General features: G+C 38.6%; 1 protein-coding gene across 6 annotated transcripts in view; it reads right to left on the bottom strand.

Annotated features, from left to right (window-relative positions):
- MACROD2 (mono-ADP ribosylhydrolase 2) overlaps positions 1 to 20,228 on the bottom strand; it is an 824,802-nt gene that overhangs the window by 638,963 nt on the left and 165,611 nt on the right. For all 6 annotated transcript variants that reach the window (XM_085054069.1, XM_085054070.1, XM_085054073.1 and 3 more), the window contains exon 4: positions 9,989 to 10,018. In XM_085054069.1, the coding sequence (XP_084910195.1) occupies positions 9,989 to 10,018 (30 nt within the window). The remainder of the gene's footprint in view (positions 1 to 9,988; positions 10,019 to 20,228) is intronic.

Raw genomic sequence — 20,228 nt, 5'->3', positions numbered from 1 at the left:
TAACATTCTTATAACATTGTGTGTGTATATTACGCTCACAGATCTCTCAGCCAAGACATAATTGATTAAATCAACCACATTTGTGAATTATTTGTGAAGCTTACCCGAGTTTGCTAGGTTGCAGCCCTGCCCAATAAAAATTAAAGCAGATGCCTCTGTGAAGCCCAGAGAAACAAGCTGATAACGTAAAAGGAACAGACTGAACTGTAACAGAAGTGTGACAAAAAATATTTTGTTCTTTGCTACTGTATATGTAGCCAAAACTACAACACTACAGATCTGCCAGTCCAAATGGCAAAACCAGAATTTTGAATTTTAAAAAGAAAATTAGCTTTAAAAGAAACTTGAATTATAAACCCTACACATTACAAGGCATTTACATAAGAACAAGGAAAAATATGTAAATTAGGTGACTGTGAAGAAAAAAACCCAACTATTCCGCACATTATCACAAGGTAGCATTTTTTGCAGGAGAATCATTGAAATTCTTCAGCTGTTGAGAGAGGCTAGATTTGATTGATAATAAAATTAGATATTCTCTTAATCCAAAAGATTTTTTATCATCAAAGATTTTAAAACACTTTGCTATTAATGCTATACTAATTAAAATTAGAAATAAACACTGTTTCTCTAACTTAATGAAGAAAAGACCTAAGTAAGAACAGTGAATGCTGTGTATTTAGAATTATTAATGGTGCTACCCTCAAATACATCACAGTTGTTCTACATAGAGATTTTATCCCCATTAGTGTAGAACTGTTTATCTAGCAGTTGGTAGTCCTGCCATTCCCTTAGAGAATTTGCTGTATCACCAATTAAGGTCTAATTGTCAGAAAGTTGCTCTCAGCAGAGCATGTTTTCCCTTTCTCCAAACATCATCCTGTTCCTAGCCATGACACTCATACAAAAATTAAAATGCCTCTTCCTCCCAAACAGGAACCAAAATTCTTATCTGCAACACTGATCCAGGTTTTTGAGTTTTTGCTTTGCCCTCAGAGAGTTGATATTTGCTCCTTTCTACCTGGACATTTTGCAAAACATATATTCCTTGTCTCATTTCCCCAGCTGGAAAACAGAGAAAACATTACTTCTCTGCTCACAAAGCAACTAGATCTGTGGAGTATTTAGACTCTGTGATAATAATGTTCACAGAAATGAGGTTTACTGTGTGTTTTCTTTCATATCAACACTATCTGCAGCAGTTACTGGCCCTGGTCACTTTGCATCTCAGGTTACTGTTTTCCCTCTTCATTTGGTTTTAAAAATGAAGTCTAAATTGTAGTTACAAAGTCATGCAGGCTAAACTTGAAGCCCTAGAAAGGGGCAGGGAGGTTTTTATTTGTTTCTTAAATCACAGGAGCTGTCTGCTCTGTAGTCTTCCATATGTCATTAGAATGAAAACTAGCAACTCGAAGCTGCATTACCATCCAATATTATCAATTCAAAAAGATGAGCAGCTGCAAAGACAGACTTGCACATGCAGGTCTACCACCTAATGTTTCCTAAAGAGCAGTTGCACTGATGTAAGAGTTTTAATCCTTCATTACCAATCGTGACATTTCATTTCCTGTATTATGCCACAAGTTCATTCTACTTTACACTGTCTGACATGGGGTTCTTAAAGCTGGGAGAGAGAAAAGCACACTGAAAACAAAGGAGGACAGATCTTTCCAAGACTCAGCTATGTCACCATCTACTCTGCTGGAGATATTCCTGGCTTTTGAAAAGCTGCATGTTATAATCTGTAAGCATTTTGCAAAAGAGAGAACTTTGGATAAATGTGATCAGGAAAGAGCGACTCATAAATGAGTAGTGAAGCTCTGTGGAAAGAGCAGAAAATTGGAAATACAAGGTGAGAGGTGAATGCAGACCTGATTTCATATTCCTTCATTCGATGCAGCAAGACGAGAGTTGTGAACTCTGTCTGTAATTTCAATACTTGGGTTTTGCTTGGCTCTGTAGTTTGATCCTGGGTTTTATTCAAAATTTTCTTTGAAAATATAGTGACTAAGAAGTAATTGCTTTCATTAGAAACATAAAGAAGAAACTATTGTTAATTTTTTCCATTCCAGGAGGTGGGGAATTAAGGACAATGACAATCTCCAACCTCTGCCCTTTGGGGTCAATACATCAGCAGACAGCAGTACAGCAATCTTCTCCCTCCTTCTGGGAGATGTGTTATGTAATCTCCATATTCTCATTTTATTGGACATGTGCACATTTTAAAAGAATAACCAACAACAATCAGCAAATAGCTGGTGCCATTTTTCTATGCCTTCATGCTCTCACCTGAATACACATTAGATGTAAAAATTAATGAGCTTGGGGCTTAGAGAAAATTTTAAGGAACATTCCACTGATTAAGGATTTTGTTTTGTATTTAGGCATACCAGCATGAAAGCTTCAGTAAACAGGTTGATATTCAAAAGTGCCTCTATGTCTCCAAGTCAAGTACCTCCATCACTCCTTTATTTCACTTCTATTTCTTTTAATACCCCTAATAAAAACAATTAAAACAATTCTAAATGTTTTAAATTGCATTTCACATTTTTCTCCTATTATAGACTGGTCCTCCTACAGGACCCCCTTTCCTGGTGCTCCCCAGGACCAGGAAAATAGCTGTAGATCTTACATCTGAATAACAGATTTAAAAACACCACCACCCCCTGTTTGAGCCTAACAAAACATGTCTTTCCTGCCGTGTTTGCTTCATTCTTACCTCAGCAAAAGGGACACTGTCGAGATTGTTCAGCGTGGAACTGAACAACATTGACAGGTGTCCCAATTTACAGATTTTTCTTTAAGGAAACCAACCCAACGCTTAATTTTAAAAACCACCTTCCGTAGACTGGCACAGATATACTCAAGTGCCCAGCTCTCTCTGTTCTCTGCAACACACGGAGATGTGCATCACTTCCTGCACTGCCAGCCTCTGTTTTCCCCTGGCAACTGTGCATCTCCTCCCCAGCTACAGCAGGAGAGCCTCAACAGAAGGTTCTGAGGATGATTGAGCAGACTTAGTTAAATGAAAAAATTGTGCTTTCTGCACACAAGACACATGTGAGACATACATGTGTTTCTCTGAATGTGGATGTGAATTGTCTCGTACATCATGTGATATCTGTCAGGGAAGGTTTGTGATCTCTCTCCCAGATTTCTAGCTCTGTCCCACAGCATGAAACAAAAAGGAAAAGGGAAAGAAATACATTCCTTACATAACCACCTGCCTTTTCACCTTAGATTTTTATCAAGAGTGCCTTACATTTTCAATGACCATGAAGTAAAGGTCCCAGTCTAAAAAAATGATTGCCCTATTTTTATGTATTTATTTATATACACACACACTAAATCTGACTTTCTGAAGAGACTGCAAGATCAAGTCAGAAACATATACAGTGACATGCATATATATATATATATATATATACATATATATATGTATCTGAAAGTCATGTACAGATAGAGAGCAGAAAGTGTGCATGTTCATGCTTTACTTGTGAATACATAACACTGTAATCACCTCATAACAAAATTAAACAAAACGAGGAGAGTCAGTGAGATGGTCTGTCTGAGACAGAAAGAGATCTCACAATTAAGTGGTAGTTCAGAGCCTTGTGGACTCAGGACTCAGTAACTGATGAGTGAAAAATAAACCATCACTTCCTAATGCCCAATTAACACAATGCAGCAGCTGTGTGTTAAAAGCCTGAGGACAGCAGTGAGTATGACTGGACAGAATCAATCTGAGATTATTTTCATGAACGAAACAGTCATGTTTCTGTATCACTGGCTGGAACAGAAGCACCCCTTTAAAGAATCACAGACTGAACATATATATATTTTTTTTTAAATCAGAAAAACCCAAACTGATCGCGTAGCTGTATCAGTTCCTGTAAATAGCAAAACATAATTTATTTATTTTTAACTAACTGCTCGGAAAGAGTAATTAGCAGGATACAATTAGGCAACAACTAAGAAATACTTAAAATCAATCCAGAGACTTCCTGTTTATGATTATTACCCATAAGATTGTATAAAAAAGATTGGAGAAAGGAAGTTGGCACCCTATTTAGCCAAAGAGCAAAATATATATCATATTTTAACAAAAACAAAAAAGAAACTAGAGTAGAGCACACATTTTAAATACAGCCAAAACAGTTTATGTTAAGGGTCCTTTGAAATAAACTATGCTTATTTATTTATAGAGCTTTCATCATTATATTTCTAGATGCACTACAGAATGAGAAAACCCACTAATTTTAGTTTAAAGCTGAACTAAAACTCCATGGTAATAACACAAATCAAAACCAAACATATACACACAGACTGAAGAAAGAAAGAAAGAAAGAAAAAAACACTTGAAGAATAACTGACCTGTAAAGAAAGACTTTGCCTGCATAGGAAGTTTGAATAAATTCTATAAAAGACGTTGAATTACTAAGACATGTATTTGCTTTGATCTGATACAACAAAAAGATCAAGAATAACAAGTTTTTGGGCTGAATCAAACACCTTGAAAGGGTTACAGTCTATCCTGAGTTACTGGGCTACCAATGAAACTATTACAGCTGTGCAGAAAAAATACATAAATATTAACATTTTAATTGGCTGATGCATTGTCACAGTAGGGGAACTTGTGGATGCAGCCCTCTCAAACCCACTCTATTTACAGAGATGAAAAAGAACAGCATGCATATAGTAAAAGGAGATAAAACACTTTAACAGCCCTCCAGAATTGCAGCAGCCATCTTCTAGCAAAAAGGGATTAATTAGCAACAAAGGCAAACGGCCATTTGCCTTAAATTATCAGTTCTTCTCATAGTCATTATTCGCTAGGAAAATCTCTGTACCTTCACAGCCATTATCTAAATACCTAGGATATGATGCTGCAGTGTACAAAGCTTTTGAAGATAGCTGAAATCCCAGATGAAGCACACTTGTTCCATGGAGCCATTTGTTGTGAGCACACCCTGATCTGACAAATGCATTTGACGTGATGCAAGAACATGCCAACAGACTGGCATAAAAAAATACAAAATAATAATGCTTATTTTCTTGATGAAAGAATCCTGCCAGTGCTCCTTTCCCAAACTCTTTCTTCTCCCTCTCACGGGATGCATTTCATGTTATGCACACATCAGGCACAAATTTGAACTTTGGATTTAAACCCTTGCTTTACTTGCATTTAAATTATGTAAATATCAAGCCCAAGCCCTGTGAAATCCAAAACAGAGAGCATCTAGCCCTGGTTCAGGATACAACAGGCTTGTCTTCTTCCTGTTAGACATTTGGAATGGGTGGGTGCAGGGCAAGTCTGGCATTTAAAGTATTCTCCTGCTATATTGCTACAGGGTGCTCTGCAACTTGTCTCATTCCTGCCTCCAGTTCACTCCTGTACAACTTTCACTTCTCGGTGCCACTAATACTCATCTGGTAAATGGATATCAAGTTACTCTTAAGACAGTGCAAAACCTTCTTTTTTTTTTTTTTTTGGCTGGAGATTTCACAATGGGAAGGTGGCTGCTAGACATGGTGAGCAGTGTACCTAAGAAACAGCCATGAGAATAAAAACTTTATCCCTGGCTGAGGGGAGGAATGTCAAGATATTTGTGTCAGCTGTTTCTGCCTGACACTACTGACTGGATAATCATTGGATTTTTTAGCTCATTAGCCCACAATTAATTGACAAATAGACAGGGTGACTGGCAAGCAGCAGTTCACACATTTGAAGGGAAACAAGTCCAGGATAAAAGTCGATCTGTGGTAATTTCTATTGGGAAAAAACACTTTTTTTGTCACTATTATAATGTAACACAGATAAAAAGGCAGCAAATTCCACATTTAAAATAGAGTCTATGGAATAAAGAACAGAGAAACCCAGCTCCCTGCTGTGACCATGAACACAGGTTCCCCATGCTGTAAGAATTGCTTAAAACTGTGCCTACAAACCACATCTTGGCAGTGTAGAGAGGTAGGTCTGGTCTACATTTACGATATGCTAAAATACTTAAGGCTACATGGGAATTAATTTTTTTTCCATGCCAGCAAAAGTCCTAGAAAAAACATAGTTACACTGGCCAAAAAAAAGGAAAGAGTCCGAGAGAAATATCTTTTGGGGCAACTAACTTAAACTGGGTCCAAACAATGCTTCCAAGAGACTGCAAATATAAGCTGTCCTCTCTCTGAGGTTGTAAAGACAAAATTACCAGTTTGAAGTACAGAGCTGAAAGAAACTATGTGCATAACAGGACACATTAAAAGGTGATGTTTCCTTCCCCAACTCTAGCACAGGCAACAAAATCTTACGAGGGGAAAAAAAGCCAAAATTAAAAATATCCTCAATTTAAGGTCAAAGAAATCAAGCTGGTGCAGAAATCAGCACGCAACAAGAACGCAATTACAGTCAGCAAATTAAGTACAGGAAAAATGAACCACAAGGAAAATACCTGAAACCTAGGTGAGAACAGTGGGGCACAATACCCAAAACCACCTCACAGACTATCCAAAACCATAAAGGAGGACAAACCTCAGCTCTTTGCTTGAACAAAGTGCATAAAATCACACGCCTTCATTCCTTGACACAAACGTAAAAGAGTGTAAAGAAAAAAAGTTTGCCATGCAAAATAGGGCATTTCAATTTCTCAAGTCAAAATTTCATGACACATTTTTAAAAGGGCTTACTTTTTCCCAAAAAACCCAATGTTTTTCTTTGCTCCCTCCACAGGCAGGTAATTTTCTTAATAATTTTCACCTTTGCACTGTTAAACATAATGGGACGAATAATACATGATGCACAAATATGTCATAATGCTCTGTGCAAGTTATTAGCATTGAGATGCTGAATGTGTGATAAATCTAGACCTGAAAGTGAAATATGCCTCCTAATTAAAAATCAATTATTAAAAACAGTAAAGAATGAGAAAGAAAAAAGGCTCACTCACCCAACTCATAATGAAATCCTGGAAACTTCAGAGTTATTTGAAAAGCAGAAAGAAACTTTCAACATCTATATTTAACTAAAGACTCTATTGTGGGTTTCTTGATTTTATGATTAAACAGTTCTGTGAAGATTTGTTTCTGGTATCTTCTGTGCTTTTATCTCTTCATTCCAAATGGTCGTGAAAATGAACAGACAGCATTTAAATGGGGAATGCAGGAGTAAACCATTACTGTGGCTCTGGGAAATGGCAGTACAGGGATGTCCTGATGTGGCTCTGAGGGGATGCAGGGATGATAAGCAGCCACCCAAACCCACCAAGCCCTGAACTTACAAGCAAGTGCATGATGTTCACCCATAATGCTGCCCGCTGGGTTTCTTAGCAGCTCTCTCCCAGAAAATGGTTTTAACACCCAGAGAAAGTAATTTGCAAACACAAGATCCGGATGTGCAAATAACTATCTCCAATTAATTTATGTTCAGTTCTGAACATATTTCAAACACAGAGCAGCTCAAAAGCAGCTCAAAATCATGGCACCTGTTGCATGAGCTTGGGCAAGCGGAAATTTGCAGTTTTCATTTTCTGTAAAACTAAGACATGTATTCATACCCCCAGCAGTGACAGAGAGATTAAATTAACAAGCACTACTGAAGAGATTTGAATCCCATTATTGGAGAAACTATGCTGGTATTATGCATTATGATAAATATTCAGCATCTGCAATCAAAAGAAGGCTTTGGTGTTTACGTATATAATAAAGTTTTAATAATTTGCTATCAATATTTCACACAGAGTGCTACCGCCACTTCCTTCTGGATAAAACAAAAAATACACCCAGAATTTAAAATCCACAGCCAATCCACTGGGAATGAAAGAATTCCTTCCCCAGAGAAATGCCAGTAAGAAGGCATTTTTCCAGAAGCAAGGGGCTCCAGGCTCCACCTGCCCTGGATGGCTGCCTCCATCCTGTGCACCCTCAGCAGGCTCCACACACCTTTCCCTTCTCCAAAACATGCACCCCCTGGCACCTACCCAACATCTAGAGTGCTGTGGCAATGAAATTCTCAGGATTGTTCTTCAGAAAACTTGGCAATCCCAAAGGAGTCTGCCCTGAGGACATCAGCCACCCTACCTGTGGCAGCTGATGGCATGTCCCTCCACAATGCAGCCCCTCAGCCAGGAGCAGTCACCCTCCAGGCCACAGAACTGTCCAGTTGGGTGTTTTACCTGTGCCACAAGCAAGAGGTACTGCAGAGATGAAAGGACTGGGGCTCTGGCCATGGGACCTGCAGCTGCTGGGGCCCAGAGGGACAAACTGTGCGCCCAAACTCAACCTGCCACAGCAGCTTCCCCTCAGCCCTGGAGAAACTGATCTCTAAAACAGCACCAAAAGCCCCAAAGGATGTCAGGGCAGGAGAAGGAAGGGAGGGAGGGAAGGAGGGAGGGAGCAGAAGAGGAGAAGGAGCAGTAGCATCAGCCCCTGGGGCTGTCATCACCTCAGCCCGCCATGAAGGGAGAGAATATATTTTTAATTGCCAAAGTATCCCTTCTAACACATAAAATACAGGGAAAATCCCAACTTGACCCACAGCACAGGCTCATCCCATCTGCTGCAGTGGGAGAGCCACATTATCAAGTGCCACACTGAACAGACATCAACTTCTGAAGTACAGTCCAGCTGAATAAATAACACGGAAAGTTAATAGCCAAATCCTTTCAGCAGCAGCAGTGCTCTGGGAACCTGATTGGAATTTGAACATTTGCATCGATTTATATTTTTTTTTCAATGTTACCAGCTGGGAGCAAGTGCTGGAGAGGAGGTACAGGAACAGCTCTGCAGAAACAGGAACAGCTAGAGAAGGATTACCTCCTAAAGGATTATCTTTTAAACAAAGAAAAATTTGGTATACTGCAAACAACTAACTCAAATCAAAAGAAACAGATTAATCCAACAGGATTAACAGGTAAGGCTGCCCTGTACTTTAATGTCCAGACACACAGCTGAGGAACGTGAATGGTTTTATTTAGAGGATTTTATTTAGTTGTCAAGCACCTTTTCATAGTCCAAAATAAGAGCTGCCTGTTCAGTTAAAATAAAAGCTTTGAGGACTTATCCTGCAGCCTCACAAGCAACAGAGATCTCCTGTCTTTTTACAGAGCCTTTTCCTTTACCCTTACATATGTAAGCTCTGATCATCAAGTCCTTTTAACTCCTGCCAGGAAGGAAGATTAGTTGCTGCCTGTATCACTCCTGCGCTGTGAAATTTCCAGAACTGAGCTGTTTCACTTCCCTCTGGGTGGCAGGGGAAGTCACTGAAAACTGAGATCGGCCTCTTTATGGGTCTGTCTTCCCTGGATTGTTACCACTCGTGTAGATTTTATGGCCACAGTACTACAGTAATACCAAAAGTAAAATAGCCTTGATCTACCCCAATAAAGCAGCATCCATGTATTTGGAAGCAATACAGTGATACACACCTGAGCATCCTCACCTTACTAGTGGACATGTTGGTAGCATCTCTGACCTGCACCATAGATTTGTATTGAAATCTACTTGACTACTCTGGCAAGCAGAGTAAGGTAAGCAACCAAGTTTAAACCATTAATTATTTTTTCTTTTAAAAGTACAAAGATAAAGCTCTATTCTTTTACTAAAATTGCTTTTTACTGTGTTTTAGTATTTCAACATTTCTTTTAAAATTGTTTTTTAACCATACATTTGAGATTCCCCTGGTGTAAATTAAGAAGCCCAAATACTTAAAAACACAACACAGTATAAGGCAGTTCAGCTCCTTTATGTTTTAGTCAGCCCCATATACATGTCAGCCCCTACCCTGACCCAAAGGTGAAACCAAATTCAGCAGCAGTCACAAAACTTGCCTCCTGATGATATGAAAGGTTATCAACTTTGGTGAATTTTCCCAATAAATTTATATTTCCAACTTTTGAATTTATCCCATATTCTTTTATAACCAACGATCCCCTGCATTGGTCCAGCATATATTTCATGTTTATTTAAGAATTAATTAAGCATTAAGCAAAGGACTCACCTCCTCCACCTCCAAGCAAGCTGGAATTAGCTGCAAGAAAAACAAAAAGGGAACTGTTAGCATTGAGCTTCCTAAATATACATGGAACCAAACCAGAAGTTTCAAAAGAGGTTTTCCATTGTTTCAATAACTTTGCTGCTCTTCCTTTACCCAAAAACATTTAATGCAAAAGCAATCACTTATCATAAATTGCAACCACAGTCTTTACCTTTGAAATATCTTTGAAAATAAAAGTTAATAAATAAAACAACAATACAATTATTAAAGTTAATGCATTGAATAGGTTATGAAATTACAATCTTGCATTTATAATTCTATAAACCATATTCCTTTGTTAGTACCAAATTAACTAAAAATTTTCATGGTAGAGAAACTTAAATAGACTTTGATGCAACTTGTGATTATCTCTCCTTGTTTTCTATGCCATGGGACCTTTGTGGATGACGCTGGGAAATCCTGGCCCCATTGATGTAAAAGAGTTTGTGCAATTAAGTTGGGATTTCCCTCAGCAGGCTTAATTGACTCAGCACTGTAACCATACAGCTACCCAGACCAGAACTTGATAAATCACTTATGGAAAGCAATTTCCAGAGCATGGTGATCCAAGATGGTCCTTCAAATTAAGCTAGCACAACTGGAGTCATGCCAAATATTTTCGTTTCGCTGCCTGGGCAGAAACAGAAGGAAAGTCTAAGCTCCTAAACCTGCCCTTTAGATGTGTGGGAAACAAATCCTTGTTGTATCAGAACAAAGAAAAAACACAATATAAAGGTAAGAGCATAAGGGAAAGACAGGCAGTTCTTATTGTTTCCTGATGAGTAAGGAGAGATACCTCAAACCATGCCCTGCTCCAGGAGAAGGGTATATAGCAAGATGCATGGAATAAATTAGGTATTTTCTATATGTTATTGTTTATATTATTTTCCTCTGCTTCCTCAGTGGAAGTCTGTAAACAGCAAACTCCCTGCTGTTGGGTTTCTTTCATCACTTTTACATAAAATGGACAATTATCTTTGTTTTCTTCAGATATTGTACAAACACGATTTGACTTAAATCCCTTTTCAGCTCAAACACTTGCAGCCAGCTTCTGTTGACACTGCAATAAAACTGTCTTCATCAGAAAGCCAGATTTTCCATCAAATGGCCACACCTGAGATCTGCGATTTTTGAAAGTACCTCTACATCACTCAAAATGCAATGTTCTTTAAAGAAAAAAATATGCAGCTTTACATCCAGCATAGCTGACCATATCAAATCAAAGCAAACCAACAAACCTAAGTGACTCATCCTGGGATTATTTGTTCCTATAGTCACTGAGGAATCATTGAAACCAAGACCTAGAGAGATGTTCTCATGCATTTTTCTCATCCAAGTCTGGTTCTAGTACTCTGGAAAATTAGATGAAGAAAAATGCAGCAAATAATCCTTGTTTCTGAAACAAAGTAATTTGGAGCCATTTTCAAAGAAGTGCCTGTCTGGAGACACAGAAAGGTTGGAGCAACAGGCACAAAATAGAAAACTTTAAAAAACAGCAACACAGTCCTCTATATTGATGAACATCTCTTGGCTATCCTCTCTGAAGTGCTAGCAGGGAACAAATACTGCCATGTATAGACTGCCTTTGACAAAAACACCATGATGGTAAAATAATAAATGTGTGCAGACGTTGCCAAGAATGTCAATCATGCTACATTTACCTATTCTTGCCCTGACTGAAATTCACTATTACACAAAGGAACAAACTAAGACCAGCTTCATGTATTTTTACAGCTGCTTCTGAAGACCTCCTGTAACAGGTACCAGCACCTTCTCTGCAGTAAAAAGTGCTTATCTGCAATAGGAATCAGCACAGCTCTTAGCAGAAGAAACTAAAAGGAACAAAGTGTCATCTGCTGCCATGAGCCTGCTACTCCAGCTTATTTTCTGGCACTGCAGAATACACCTACAATTACACTATTCTAATCCTTACATGAGTCACATTCTAGGATTTCAGTTATTATGATCGAGAGACTTGAGACACACAGCTAAAACCTGTTACCAAAGTTTCCACTGCTAAAAAAGTTTTTTTGGATACCCAGCCAACATCCCCATCACAAACTTTCATTCAATGGCTCCTCAGAGAATTATGTTTCTCTCATTAAGTCTTCCTGACAATGTTCATGTTTCCAATGCTTTATAAAAACTTCTTAATAACATATAATACAAGTCAGCACCACACACTTCTCTATAGAAACAGCAAAAACATTTCTAATAGATTTTTGGCTGCAATGCATCTACTACAGCTATTGAAAATGGAGTAATAATTCAGAGGCACTCTTTTTTTTTTTAATTTTGCTTCCATAATAGAAGGAAAATCAAACCATTTTCCTATGATTCCAGGAAACAACAAGACCGAATTATATTTACAGTTTCTTTTCTAGAAAGATAATGTGTCACTCAAAAAGCAAGAACTTTTATTTTCAGATTTTTCAGCCTCTCCCTGAAAGGTTCAATGAAACACACCTCTCTTTCCATCTTTGGGGAAGTCTTAGCACAACAGAAGTAACTTGTCACTTAGCACCTAATGAATATTCTCCCACCCAGAGGTCAGCACAGCCCCATGGCTGCAATCACATCATATTATACTGGAGCAAGCATGGCTTCTCTTCTCAGTCCCTCTGTGTTTATCTGCAGCTGCATTTTGTCCATCAGTGATCCCAAACCATCAAGTCTTGGAAAACCCTTTGGAGCCTGCTCCTGCTGGGGGGGTTTAACTGTGGGTAGGTGCATGAGCAACCAGCAGAAGGTCCTGGGGAGCTTTCAACCCCCAAACCTGGCACAGTCCAAATTGCCCCCCAGGTTACCCCACTGCAACCCCTCTCACTCAGGGCATGAACACCTTACAGCATGTGCCTGGAGAAGCTGGGGATATCCCATCCCTGGCAGTGCTCCAGGCCAGGCTGGATAGGGCTCTGGGCAGCCTGGGATAGTGCAAGGTGCCCATGGCAGGACACCTGGAATGGGATGATCTTTAAGGTCCCTTCCAAGCCAAACCACTCTATGATTCTATGATTTTATGACTGCAGATTGTAAATCCATCTATGATTCTATGATTTTATGACTGCAGATTGTAAATCCATCGTGACTGACCCCTTGTCCTTATTTCTCTTTTCCAGAGCTGCATGAGATTCGCAAGTCATAGGAGACTCAGGGTGGGAGGAAATGGGAAGACTGAATTGCTACCAAGTGACCCAGGCAAAGAAAAAGAAAAGAAAAGAAAAGAAACAAGAGTAACAGGGGCTCCAAGGAAAGGTGAAGTAAAGGCTCCTTGCACCTCATTTCATTCCCTGTACCACCCTTTCAAACTGACCTGTCCAACCCCTCTGAAATTGCCTCCCTAAAAACCGCAGTCTGCAATAGATTCCTGGGCATTAACTCTGAAAATCTACTCGCAATACAAATTTGAAATATTATTTTAATATCCACACAGAGTGGTCAGGCAACCAGCAGCCTGGCCAGACTGAAATACAACACACATTGATAGGGATCCATCCAAAACATCACTTGGCAGTGGCTCTCAAGAGGCAGCAGAGATCAGAGCTCATCTAACTGTAAATATTTTTGCTTACACCAGTAACATAGGCTTCAATTAAAATATAATAAAAAAGAAGCACTGTATCAGGGGACCAGTGGTCCTGTGGTGTCCTTTAAAGAGTGGCTTCATGATGACACAAATTACAGCAGTACAGATGCTGTGCATCAGCACTGCTTTAAAAGGAGACTAGAATTCTGCATTTGGAGAGAGCGATCTCATCTTCACAGTCTGTCTCAGCACAGTGAACAGAAATACATCTAGAAGTGATAAGATGCCTTTCAGCCCTTTAGTTCTGGGTTTCTTTTTAACAGGGACGCTAGAACCATTAGCAGAAAAAGTGTTTCTACAAAGTCCAGGCTCATCTCAAGGAAAAAATCCGCACTAAAACATTCTCTTCGCCAAAGAAACAGTATCTAATCACTGAGGGTAACAATATATATAGCCCATAATGAGATGTTTATGGCCCCAGATTCAACCAGAAATTCAGTATTTCAAATTACTTACAACCTCAACGGACTAGATATATATGCTTTTTAACAGCACCAGCACAGCCCTACTAAAGAAAGCCAGTGAACACTGCTCTGCTGTACCCAGAGAATTCAACTTTTGCTCTAAGTAACAAAATTCTTTCCAAAAAACTAATGTGGGGAGAGATGGGGAAAAAGTACATAAAAGAGAACAGAAATACGTGGAAGGAAAGAATTTAAAGTAAGCTTAGTTGCTCATTATGGAATACCCAAAATGAAAGCTCACGTTGCTAACATGTACTAAAATGGACACATTTAAATAATTAATATACCAGTGCATTTGACAAAAGAGAACTGGGGAAGAATGATTTAAATCTCAGCCTTCTTAATGAGTTACATTGTGTCACTTTCCAACACTTTTTGACTTAATAAGTAGACCAGAAACTCTGGTGTGGTATTAATATTTTCCTCACTGTTCTCTTTACACCAACATTTTCGCCAAACAGTAAAGTTATTTGAAATTTTGATGAAAGCATAGAATGCTGAAGAAGTTCACCTCAAATGAAACTGAAACTCTTCCTGTGCTGCTCTCCAGAACATATAAAAGTGAAGAAGGATGGTATGGGTTGGTTAAACAGACATTTGCAGGCATAGAATTATTTTTTCTGCTGTCAATTCTGAGGAATTTAGAGAATAGGAAAGATGTGAATAGCAATTTTTGTGATGTCTCTGGAGATAACACACTTTTAGCTTTGTTAACAACATAGCTGAATAACTCTGGTTACATTTTGTTGGCACATACTCATCTGACAACAATTTAAGAACATAAATTCTTCTGGGAGCATGTCTTTGTCAAGTATTAATGGCACTAGTAACTTAAATTGACATCTATGTCATGCAGCCATGCATCTGTCAGTATAATAAAAATATACTTTTAAAAGATTAGTTGATATTGTCTGACTTTGGCAGCAGATGTTTGAGCTTATTTTGATGTAAAAAAGATTGAATATTTTTGTCAATACTTTCTAATTGTGAAATTTATTCAAGGAGACATCTTTATAACTGGCAGTATTGTAAAGATGCAAGACATTCTATTGCCTCAGACACCATTTTTATTCATCAATAAAACATCATAAGAGGCAGCTGGTGAGCAGAGTAGCAGTAATTTATGGAATGGGAAGCTACATTTCTTCTATGTGTTTTGTGAGACATCCTTACCTGTCACTGCTTTTTGTTTCATCTTCTCTCAAGAAAGCAGAGAGAACAAAGAGCAGTGAGATAACAACTGCACCTTGCACATCCAAACATTTTTAACAAGAGATGTGTTTGGGTGCCTTAAAGTAAAAAGCTTTAAGCTTAAAGATCACGAAGTCATTTTGCAGTAGGTATAGTAAATAAAACACAGTCACTGCTCTATTTAAAATGCTTCCCTGCATACAAAGCCACAGCAAACAGTAGAGGTAAGATAACATTATAACAACAGACTGGGCCTGACTGGCAAAGTTGTGCCTAAGGATGCAAAGCAGAGGCTTACAAAATGAGATTGACTTAAAATATTTACATAACCATACCCCAGAAACAGCTCCAGAATATGGATGGAACAATTTACAGCAGATTTCTACAAACAAGTTGCTCCTCTCCAGGTTTGCTTACCTTTAATGTGTGACCAAGAGCACATCATACTCTCCATACACACTCAAAGGACTTCAGCTTCATGCACTAAAAAGTCTCCTCCACTTCTGCCCATAAAATCCCTCCTTGAATAGAAAAACATCTACCTAGTCTCATTTTATTCTTAATAGAAAGTACCAACTTCAAGCTCTCTTTCTAAAATACCAATACCTCTAGAATCATGACCAAACAATTCAGCTCACAAAGTTTCCATCATCTTTGTTTTAGGCAAAACTGATGATAAGGGAGACTGCAGAAGGGATTGAGTATTCCATGCCTTACCTTTATTCAGATATTGAAACAGCACAGTACAAGTTTATCCCACTTTAAAGATAAAAAAAAAAATCTAATGGAAGGTGTTGTGCAATTAGAAACACAGGTTTTGTAGTTGGAACCAATAAAATGGCTTTGTGGATCATTTGTACCAACCGGTGTTATTCTCCTCCCCACTCACAAATTCAGTACAGAGAACAGATTTTTTAAACTAGGTTTTGCTACCTTTGCAAAAAAGTAGTCATTATGTCTAATTTCAAGCTTGTAAAGGGCATTTCATAGGTAGATTAAGGGCAAAGAAAATAATCAGCCTACCTAGTAAGTGCTCTGGAGTTGATCCTGTCAAGGAAATTGCCTTTACAACATTCTGAATTCAATAAGGAAACAATAACTGTCATAACGTCTCAGTTATTTTTCTTCTTCCAATACATTACCAATTCAATAGATGATGTGCATTTATGCACGAAGGCTATTTTTAAAAGTTATATATTACATCCATTAAGCTTAATCAGTCATATGCAAAGCATCTCTGAAATCTGATATGAAGAGTAAAAAAAACCCACCAAACGCACCAATTCCAGCACAGCATGGTACAGAAATGAGCACACAGCTATCAGGTTGACATTTTCAACTTGGACTAATCAGAGGCCTAACTTCAAAGCAGAGGGAGCAAAATGACAGGTTTTTTACCATACAGTGAAATACAGTAATTGCTTTAATGCAGGGTGAGAGAATATTAACAGAAATTGAAGTTGACTAACACATCCTGAGAAAAACCCATGGGAGAAGGAGTTTGGCCCAGAGTTCCTCTGAAATGCTGCTGTATAAACTTCCATATGGACTTTAAAAGAACCCTAAACTTTGCAGTAGCCTGAGGACTCCACCAAAATTGCTTCTTGGTGGGGAAGTCAGACAACCACAACAAAAAATGGAACTTATTAAGAACACCCCAAAAACCAAATGAACTTGTTTTATTTAAGAATGGTCCCAAACACAACTCCACGAAACATTTCCAGGTGAAATTTTTGCAAAAACAGCAGTTCACACTTTCCTACCAATGAAATTCATACTCCTCACGCCCATCCAGTGATATTAATTTCAGCTAGACAGGAACATCTATCCCAAATCAAAAGAAAGGAAGTGATGCAAAAGGAGGAGGTTTCCTGCCAGTGCCTGATGAAGAACAGTTAAAAGAAATTGTTTGATGAGGCTGATCTCATCCCTGGGAGGGAGAAGATGACAGATGTGTTGAATCAGAACCTGCAGTGTGAAGGGAAGGAGTCAGAAAAGGCTAAAAGTGGCTGCTGAGCACAGAAAGATCCATGGCCATGTTTTGTGTGACCCCCTTTGCAGAAGCCATGCTCTTTTTCCACATTCCTCTCATTTTGGCAAACATCAGAAAAGCACAAACCAGCAATAATTTAATCCTAAAACACAGGGTGATTAATGGTCATACACATTACCAGATGATAAAGGGAAAGAGATGAATTAAGATTTCATCCATTTTGTGTGTCAACTTGTGGTTTGCTCAGCAACTTAAAAGTTGCCTTCTAGATCAGGAAGGTATTTTACAATCTAGCTGAGCTGAGCCATAAAGCAACAGGCACTTCTTCCAGGGTAGAATAATGAGGACAAATATATTCAGGTCTACTAGAGCCAATTCTTCATCACACAGTGAAGGCCATTTGTGTGGTTTGTAAATGTAACACTACAGGGAATCAAAGTGCTGCAGTATATAATTAATCCATTTAAGTAGAATCATCATCAATATTTAAAAGCCTATGCAAAATAAAGTAAGATGTGGTCCAAGGTTCTACCAGCACAATTAAAAAAATGGTTTTGGTAGTAATTATTCCAAAATAGTTAGTGAAATTTATATAACTCATGCATCTTTCCAGTATCCCAAGGGTACTAGAATATGTTATCTGGAAAACAGGAAAAAAAAAATCAAAGTGGCTTTCTTTGCTTTTGTTTTTGTCAAAATCATAGCCAGCTCTGAACCTCAAACTCTACCCATGTCTTATGAACTTTTTCTTCTATATTTAATTCTTAAAACATTGGTATTGTACTTATGGTGTAGCTAATCACTAGATTTCATTTCAGTATTTTGCTACAAAATAACTACCTAAATTGAACTTTGCGAAGGAAAACGTCAGATTGCAAAAAGCTTTAATAAAGCAACAGTTACCTTCTGAAAACCAAAACAAAGTTAAAAGGTGAGAAAAACTAACATACTTCACTCCTGAAATATTAATATTCAGCATTCGGGCTTCAAAACAATAAAAAAAACCCTAATTTGTTATGAATTCAAAGGCCACTGCTGAAAAAAAAGCTACCTGGGGCCTCGTGCTCCATTTTTCCATGGGGCAAGCAGCAGGCAGAGTTTCCCTGTTGTGCAGACACAACTCACACTTTAAAGCTCCTGCTTTACTCACAGGCAAACCAAGCAAGGTCACTCGTGGCTCCAGCTGCAGGGCCACCTCAGCAGGTGCATTTTCCAGTCAAAGTAGGACATGTCCACACCACTGGTTTTTCTTAGGGTATTAACACTCATGAACAATATTCAGTTTTTAAAAAATGGAGAAAAGAGGCACATCTGTTGTCCTACAAAACAAAAACAGCCCTGGTGGTTTGGTTCGGTTTGTTTTTTTCAGCTCCACAGACAAGACTTCACTTGCAAATTTTGCCTCCAAGTTAGAGGAAGGCAAGGTGTTATTGCACTGTTTTTGCAAGAGCAGCCTGGAAGGAAGATTTTGACAATGAATTACAAGCTCCTGCAAGCAACTAGCACAGACATGTAGGGAGCTGAAGAGCCTGCAAAGCACTGAAGTAAAGTCTACTTTAAAATGTGTCCAACTGGGTGAGTGTAGCATGCTCTGCAAATGAAGGTGTTGCATCACCTCTCTAATGATCCTTTCTTTATATAGCCTGAAATTAGAAGCAGCTCCCACTGTGGTCAGTGGGAGCCACATTACAGAAGAAACAGAGAATCTGGGTATGTATTTCAAAGTTGGGGGGGGTGTTGTTTTCAAACATAGGCCCAAACTGTTCCTATAGGGCTAAACATTTGTGTAACAACAGGCATGTATTCCTTTGTGAGGGAAAGTAGAACTTAATAACCTCAGTATTTCAGTCAAACCAGGAATAATGCATTATGGTAAAATAGGGACTGGACATCATATACTGTCCCTAAGAATATTGTTCCAAATATTTCTGAATCCTGCTGTCAAATATACTATCCAAGCTTTATCTTAACTGTCTGCTTCAAAAAGTTATAGCCTAAAAAAAATCTTGAGAAGACCATAAAAGACAGTAAGAATAAAGTGTAGCCATCAACTTACTCTATCAGAGACATCAGAAATTGCCCCTTTTATGATAAAAGTAAGTCAGCTTAGTCAGATCGATCATCCTCTCCATTTTACTGCCCCTGGAACGTACAGTCCATGACACATCTTAAAATGGAGAAACATAAACTGAAGTTTGAAAAACACACAGGCAAAAAAATACTGTTAGCTTACCATTTTCACATTCCCTGAAAAATTTAAAAACTCTATTCAAGAACTTTAAAGAAAAGGAAGACCACAAATAATTAAAATGATGGGGAGGCCCATAGATATTTTCAAAGGCATGACAGAGCCAAGAGCCCAGATGAAATCCCTGGCAATGACAGATTTTAGACTGCATGGGACAATTCTTTGTTCCTGTCAGCTTGTGGAGGGTTTCTAATCTTTCCTAGCTGCAGATGCTCATGGCTCATTATTTATCTCAACAGCCATCAGATCAAGCCAGGCTGTGTGGGTACATCTCTACCAAATAGTGCCCTGCACCCCCTTTCCCTGGTCACCACCCACATACCTGCTCCTTGTCTCCCCACAGCTGCCTGACAAATAAAGCAAGGAGTCAATATGTTAGAGTCTTAAGATCCCTCTTTCACATTAAGATTACAGGCACTTCTTAATGATGAAGGAGATTAAAGCTATTATCCAAAAAAATTGCAGTAAACAGGCAATGTTGTTATAAGGTTGTGCATTCGAGCAGGTAATATCTGGCAGAGGCAGCATTAAGGCTTTGATGAAAAATTTACTGAGGTTCTGCTGGACAAGGAGCTTTCATTTTCTGTGAAGCACAAGAGGAGGGCAGGATGTCGCACTGCCAATGCCGATAACACTGTGCAGACAGAGAAATAATCATCAGCTTGCAACACCTAATCAATAACTTCATCATGTAGGCACCAGTGGGTCACCCTTAGAATTTC

Source organism: Lichenostomus cassidix, chromosome 3 (assembly GCF_008360975.1).
Source record: "Lichenostomus cassidix isolate B80296 chromosome 3, HeHo_3.0, whole genome shotgun sequence".
NCBI classification, from domain to species: domain Eukaryota; kingdom Metazoa; phylum Chordata; class Aves; order Passeriformes; family Meliphagidae; genus Lichenostomus; species Lichenostomus cassidix.
This window is presented reverse-complemented; position numbering and strand designations above follow the sequence as displayed.